This window comes from Castor canadensis, chromosome 14, assembly GCF_047511655.1.
Source record: "Castor canadensis chromosome 14, mCasCan1.hap1v2, whole genome shotgun sequence".
Lineage (NCBI taxonomy): Eukaryota > Metazoa > Chordata > Mammalia > Rodentia > Castoridae > Castor > Castor canadensis.
In genome coordinates this window covers 108,104,796-108,112,067 of record NC_133399.1, presented here as the reverse complement: position 1 = coordinate 108,112,067, position 7,272 = coordinate 108,104,796, and the positions used below count along the sequence as shown (strand labels likewise).

General features: G+C 53.1%; 1 protein-coding gene across 1 annotated transcript; it reads left to right on the top strand.

Annotated features, from left to right (window-relative positions):
* Positions 1-396: 396 nt before the first annotated feature.
* Positions 397-7,022, top strand: Sox7 (SRY-box transcription factor 7). The gene is made up of 2 exons (XM_020185456.2): positions 397-738; positions 4,422-7,022. Exons 1-2 carry the CDS (start codon positions 501-503, stop codon positions 5,342-5,344), a joined length of 1,161 nt encoding a protein of 386 aa, XP_020041045.2. The 5' UTR covers positions 397-500; the 3' UTR covers positions 5,345-7,022.
* Positions 7,023-7,272: the final 250 nt, after the last annotated feature.

Below are 7,272 nucleotides of genomic sequence, written 5' to 3'. Positions count from 1 at the left end.
TCTTTGGGTTCAGTTTTGCGAGAGGAGTCCATGAGTCTGGCCGGGGGAGACCACGGCCCACCAGGGCAAGGGTTTGGATCAGACTCCCGCACCCGGCTGCGGTGACTGCGGGCCGCGCCCGCCTAGTGGCTCTGCCGCACCGCACCTGCGGCCGGGAGCGGGCGGGGCGGGACCAGAGGCGGCCGGGCGCGGATCCCCGCGCAGACCCGCGAGGCGGAGGGCGGGCTGGGGGCGGGCGCGGGGAGAGGCCCGGCCCCCTCCCTCCCCCTCTCGGCAGGTCGGAGCCGGGACCTGCTGCCCGGGACGCTGGGAGGTGGCCCCCGCTGGAGTCCGAGGGAGGGGCCGCACCGCCTTGGAGAGTCATTGGAGGACCCGGCCGCCCGAAGCTGATAAATAAGGGGCAGGGCCGCGGCTGCCGGCCAAGTTGGACGCCTCGACCCGAGCACGGGCCAGGTCAGCGCCGGCCCCGCGAGGTGAAGCCAGGCGACCCCCGTGCGGCCATGGCCTCGCTGCTGGGAGCCTACCCGTGGCCCGAAGGACTCGAGTGTCCCGCCCTGGAAGCCGAGCTGTCGGATGGGCTGTCGCCGCCGGCTGCACCCCGGCCCCCGGGGGACAAGGGTTCGGAGAGCCGTATCCGGCGGCCCATGAACGCCTTCATGGTGTGGGCCAAGGACGAGAGGAAACGGCTGGCGGTGCAGAACCCGGACCTGCACAACGCCGAACTCAGCAAGATGCTGGGTGAGTGTGCGGGCGGCCGGCTTGGCAGCGCCCCGAGGTCGCCTGGCCGGGCGCGCGGGCAGCGGCGGGCCGAGGGCTGGTGGCTGGGCGCCAGGCAGGGCGGGTGAGAGCGCGCCGATCGCGGGCACCACCGGCCGCGCGTGGGGGCGCGGGTGCCTTCTGTGTAGGCAAAGTTGGCCATCCAAGCGGGCGTGGGCGCGTGCGGTGCCCGGGACAGGGCAGGGACACCTTGGCTAGAGAGGTCCAAAGTGAAGCTGCACGGCCAGCCGGGGGTTCCCGGAAGGCCCCCTCCTCGGGGAAGGCAGCGGGGATCCGGACCCAGGCAGCGGGCGCGACCTGGCAGCAGCCGGGACCCGGGAGGCCCGCACGCTTGGCAGTAAACCGGCCGGAAACATCCAGCCAGGAGTTTTCTGGGAAGACTGAAGGGGGGAAAGTGATCATTCCCTACAGTCTACGTTTGGGACAATTAGAGGGAGATCGTCACACATGAAATGCTAACGAATGTATGAGAAGAGAGATCTTGCAGGGACGAATTCCTGCCTTAACTTCTTCAACAGAAAATAGACTCGCTTCGTGAATCTCTTTCTCTTGCGCAGGAATTAAATAACTTGATGGAGAGTCTTAGGACGATCAGCGCGGGTCTGTCCTGGAGCCCAGCGCTTCTTGTGGGCTGGGGTGCTACCGCCGCAGAGACTGGGGACGGGACGGGACAGGGACCAACCAGGCCAGCGTGAGGCTGTTAGGTCACGTCCGAAAAAAACGAGTTCCTGTAGGGATTTTTCTCTCTCATGTCTGGAGCCGAACTCTTTCCAACCCCGCCTTACCGCCAGCCTCTTTGCCTTCGATGTGTTTCTTATTCATTTTAACCAATGAAAACCTTCCAAAGCGCATTGTGCACGCAGCGGGCGCCGGGCCCTGCGACAAGAGACGTGCTGCGTGGTCACCAGACCCCACCCGGCCGGCAAGGGAAGCCTTCCTTTTTCCGTCGGAGCGCGGGGCTCCTTCCCATGGCGGAACCTTGGAGGGAGGACTGACTTTCTGCTGGCTAAAGCCATGGGCCTGGAGAGAGGGTCTCAATCCTCTTAAAGGGTGCAGGCCCACAGAAAAAGCAGCTGGTGGAATATGGCGCTCCAAGCACTTTTTGTCCACTGCCCTACCTATTGGCGAGTTGTGCCCAGGATACACTTGCGGGCCTCACGTAGAAAGCAGTAAAATGGTATATTTTGTACTGTGTTAGCACGATTAGAACTATACTAATGTATACAATAATAAAATTTTTTCTTTGACTTAAAAGTTCATATTTTTCTTCAGATTTTAAAAGAAATGAAAACATTTTTTGGTGAATCCTAAATTTTTTTTTCTCATGATCTCTATTGTGAGGCACAGCTTGGGGGGGGCGGTGACGGGAAGCCCCTGGGTGTGCCCACATTTTGGTTGCAGGCAAAGGTGACTGGGAGGCAAAGGTTGGGGAGACTGCCTGTAGACTGCCTGATGAGGGCAAGGAAAGGTACAGGGACTTAGACAAAGACCTCTTGTGAGCTGATGGGGTCAAACCCCTGGGACTGTAAACAGAGTACAGTTTATTTTGAAGGAAAGATATGGATTCCTTCTGCAGACCCTGGCACTTAGGGGGAAAAAAACCTGTTGCTTGTTAAAATAGGGGCTTTGTAGACCTGTTAACAGGGGTGGCAGGATGAGCTGCTTCCACTCCTGTGGTCTTCCTTAGCCCTTCCCTTTCTGACCTATGGGAGAGAAGGACTGGATGTGACAGTCCCAGCTTTTTCCACTACAAGCTTTCCAAACTTTAACATTGAAACTGTCACCTGGAGGCACTCGTATTTTCAGTATATTATGAATGAGAAAGTGTATCAAGACACTTAGACATTTGGTATCATTTAAAATAAATCCATATTTGATCAATAACACAACATCAGCCACGTACATTTAGAAACTAGAGCTATGTTTTATACTGGGACTACAAACAGTGTGGGTTGTATCTGGAGCATGGGCCTCTTGCAAGAGCCTCCTGACCTCAACCGCAAGCTGAGAACTGCTGTCCAGCCTGAATCTGGGGTCCATGAAATTCTTCAAGTCACCCTTTTAAGTGACAGCTAATTACAGTAATTAACAAGTCCACAGGGTAGTTATAACTTCTACACAAGTGACAGAACACCTTTAATAGTTGCCCTCCTTGGGCTCTCAGCCTACTTTGATATCTTGGCTGATGGAGCCCACCACTGGGGACTAACATGCACATGGCTCTGCCCTTGGCCTGGTACAGAACGTACGCAGTGGAAGACATGCCCCTTCTTTACAGGGCTTGGCCAGAGAGCCCTTGTCGTCTTGGCTAGTGGGTCTCAAATTTCAGGATACATTAGACTCTTGGGAGATCATGTTAAATTAGCAGACTCCTGAACCTACCCTATGAGGTAACAATTCAAGAGGTCCAGATGTGCAGTGCACACTGAAGATGGAGGAGAGATACTAAGGCGATTTGCAAAGCAACAGACAAGCAAGGAACATCAATAAGAAAATCAAGATTAAGCACTATTTTAGCATCAGTGGATTACAAATACGAGGTGCTTCTTTTTAAAATTTTTACTAGCATATATTAATTGGGCTCCATTATGGCATTTTTATACATGTATATAGTGTACTTTGATTATAGTCACACACCCCCCTTTACTCTTTCTTGTCCCTTCTCCCTAGGAGATCTTTCCCTTCCTTTCCTTTCCTTTCTTTTCCTTTCCTTCTTTACTTCTTTTTGTTATTTTGAGCAGAGTCTTGCTATGTAGCCCAAGCTGGTCTGGAACTCAGGATCCTCCTGCCTCAACCTCCTGAGTGCTGGGATTACAGGCATACACCACAATGCCTGAGTTGGGTAGCAGCACAGACTATTTTACAGTGGGGAAAATGGGGGCCCAGGGAGTTAAGGCAGGTGTCCTACCACAGCCAAAGGGTCCTGAGAGATAGCAGGAAGTGGTAGCTTGTGTGTGCACGTATGTGCATGTGTGTGAAGGTGCGTGTGCAGGTATGTATTGTGGGCAGATGGTAGAAATCTGGCCATGTTAAGGTCTTCAAACAGCAGAGCACTATTTGACCATTAGAGGTAAGAAAGAGTCATTTGTAAATCCTATAATTTACCTGCATTTGTGAAACTATTGCTCGAACCTGGGTTCCCTCACAGGGCTGTGAGATGTATGCCTTAAGTAAACATTACAGTGTCACTTCCTAAGAAGCAGGAAATTTTCATGAAAACGCACAAATGAATAGAATTGGCTCATGAAGGATAAAAAAAGCCCGATCGATGTGGTGGCAGTGAGATATCCTTTCCTGCTGCTGACATTGGGTCAGGTGGGCCGCCCAGTGTGAATCCGTCATTTGGGGGGTGGTCACCTGGTGGTCCGCATGAGAGGTGATGATTTCCAGGGCACTTTGCATGATGAGGCTTTGTGGGATGCAAGTGGGAGGGGGTGGCTCAGCCTCACGGTGTGTGTGGCATCTGGGCTGGAGCATGGATGGGAGGTGGCTGTGTCCTTTGTGGCTGTGAGAGGGAGAACTGTGGGCGGGGTAGGGACAAGGTAACAGGTGTGTGAGTGCCCAATGCTGGGATGTGCAACTTCTAGTCGGTTGCACCAGCATTGCGGGTGCTGACCGTGGCCCTCTTTGGCTTGTGTGAGCAGGAAAGTCGTGGAAGGCATTGACATTGTCGCAGAAGAGGCCCTACGTGGACGAGGCGGAGCGGCTGCGCCTTCAGCACATGCAGGACTACCCCAATTACAAGTACCGGCCACGCAGGAAGAAGCAGGCCAAACGCCTCTGCAAGCGCGTGGACCCTGCCTTTCTCCTGAGCTCCCTCTCCAGAGACCAGAACGCCCTGCCCGAGAAGAGCAGCGGCAGCCGGGGGCCGCTGAGGGAGAAGGAGGACAGGGGTGAGTACTCCCCGGGGGCCAACCTGCCAGGCCTCCGGGGCTGCTACCAGGAGGGCCCAGCTGGAGGGGGCAGCGCCCCCGGCAGTGTGGACACGTATCCTTACGGGCTGCCCACGCCCCCGGAGATGTCGCCCCTGGACGTGCTGGAGCCTGAGCAGACCTTCTTCTCCTCCTCCTGCCAGGAGGAGCGTGCCCACCCTCGCCGCCTGCCCCACCTGCCGGGACCCCCTTACTCTCAAGAGTTTGCCTCCAGTCCCCTCCATTGCAGCCACTCCCTGGGCCCCCTGGCCCTCAGCCAGTCCCCAGGGGTCTCTATGATGCCCACTGTTCCCGGCTGTCCTCCGTCTCCTGCATATTACTCCCCTGCCACTTACCATCCTCTCCACTCCAACCTCCACGCTCACCTAGGCCAGCTCTCCCCACCACCTGAGCACCCTGGCTTTGATGCCCTGGACCAGCTGAGCCAGGTGGAACTCCTGGGGGACATGGATCGTAATGAGTTTGACCAGTATTTGAACACTCCTGGCCACCCAGACTCTGCCATGGGGGCTGGGTCCCTCAGTGGGCATACCGCCCTCTCCCAGGGGACCCCACCGGGCCCCACAGAGACCAGCCTTATCTCCGTCCTGGCTGACGCTACAGCTACGTACTACAACAGCTACAGTGTGTCGTAGAGCCGGAAGCTTGAAGCTGGTCCAGGGCTGCTATCCTCTTCCTCCCACGCACTGAGCAGAGCAGAGACTACATAGCGCCATCACTGTCCTCCTGCCTCCTCAGTGGAGGGAGACTCAGAACTGTGGCCCCAGGATAGGCTCTTCCGGTCCAGCACCCCTTCTGTTCCTTCAGATGAGTTTCACTGGCTCCACCCAGGAGTGTGGCCCTCAGTTGCTGAAATGCTATTTCCAATAGGACTTTCCTTGCCCTCTCTTCCTTGTCCCCGACACTGCAGCCAACTGTGGGCAACCCAGCAGCTCTTGGACCCTTTTCTGATGTAGCCACAGGTGAACTTTGGGTGCTCCAGGATCCAGGGCCTGGGAATCAGTCTTGGTTCAGCCATCTACCCTTGTGTAAAGCAAGGATAGACTCAGCAGCTGAGCCCCTTCTGCTCCGCTCCATGGTTCTTCAAGTTAGGGTCCTGCCAAGCCTGACAAAGGAAAGCAGGGAATGTCTTATCGATGAGCTCAGTGATGTACCACCTGGTGAGAATTTCACGTGCACAGCCCCAGGACACAGGTTTTCTGCTTTTCTGAACTCCCTCCCACAATTATTCTAGAAATCCAAAAAGACTCTTCTACTTTGAGAAGAAAAACAGCTATCCCGAATTGGGAAATTAACCAGTGGGGTTGACTCCGTCGCTGACAGTGAGATTGAATTCACACTGTTTTGTTTTCAAAAAAATTAAATGTTCTCTTTAGATGAATTCTTTTTTATTACGCACACTTCAAGAGAATCTACTGTCTAGGAGAGGCGACCCTATGTGAGCACGTCTGTGTGGCTTAATTCGGATGCCCTTCTTCAGCACGGCAACTGTTCCCACCTCCCTGCTCTGAATGACCCAAAGAGCCTGCGACCTAAAAAGACTGCCACAGAGCGATGCCACTGACCTCCAATCTGGATGGGTGATTTCCTGAGCAGAACTGCAGCACATGTTCCCCCCATAGATGCAGAGAGATCATCCTTCCCAGCTCGCAAGGGCTCCTTCTCTCCCGTTGCTGCCATTTATCTCTTCTTCCTTGTTCTCCCTCTGCCCTGAATTGGTCCCAAATTTATAGAGGCCCTGACTTGAAACCCTGACTTAATGCCTCTGGCTGGGAGGGGAATTTGTTTTCCACACAAGCCAGCTGCCTCTTCAAGCACCATCCTCAGCAGAGACATCAGAACCACTTCCCTGCCATTTCTGAGCCCTGGCCCCACCCCAGACATTTCCACCCTCCCCCAAGCCTCCTGTGAAGGAACGTAGCTACCAGTGAGCTAAGGACACTTGTCTTTTGAAATCTGCATATGATTGCCTGTTTGAAATGTCTTTTATATATTCTCTGTTATTTTCACCTTGTATTTTGTATTGTTGACAGATGCTTTTTTTCCTTCTAAGAAGTCTCACTATAAAACCACTTATAAGATATGATTAATCTTTATGTTATTAGTACATATGCCATTTGGTAATAAATAGTAAATGGTTGATTGACTGGTGCTCAGGCCAGAATGTGTCTTAATAATCTCGTAAAATAGTGTCACAGACATTAAGCTAAACTGTCGCATTTTTTTTCATAAGAAAACTACACATGCTTGGAACAGTTGTGGATATTGACTTGTCAAAAATGTTTAATTTAAAATAAATGTTTTTGTACCATGGTCATTCTATCATTTCAAGCAGCGTTTGGCAAAATGAAAAAGTCTTCAAGCTGGGCATAGCTACTCCACCCACTGCTATTTGTAATACAGCTCAAAATGCCTTCTGCATCAGCTTTTTTATTTTGAAAAGTTGTTATCTTAGAAGGATGGCTTATTTTATTTCATGAGTTATGTCAAAGAGATTCCAGCTTCACACATTGGAAAGTGTCATTATCATTAACACCAAAAGAAGAAACAAATTCCTTAGCCT

What these genes read in the sequence shown, in the direction of transcription:
- Sox7 (XM_020185456.2), top strand. Translation starts at nt 501, where the DNA reads ATGGCCTCGCTGCTGGGAGCCTACCCGTGGCCCGAAGGACTCGAGTGT. An exon ending in CGAACTCAGCAAGATGCTGG is followed by an intron (nt 739 to 4,421) that starts GTGAGTGTGCGG and finishes TTGTGTGAGCAG; the next exon opens with GAAAGTCGTGGAAGGCATTG.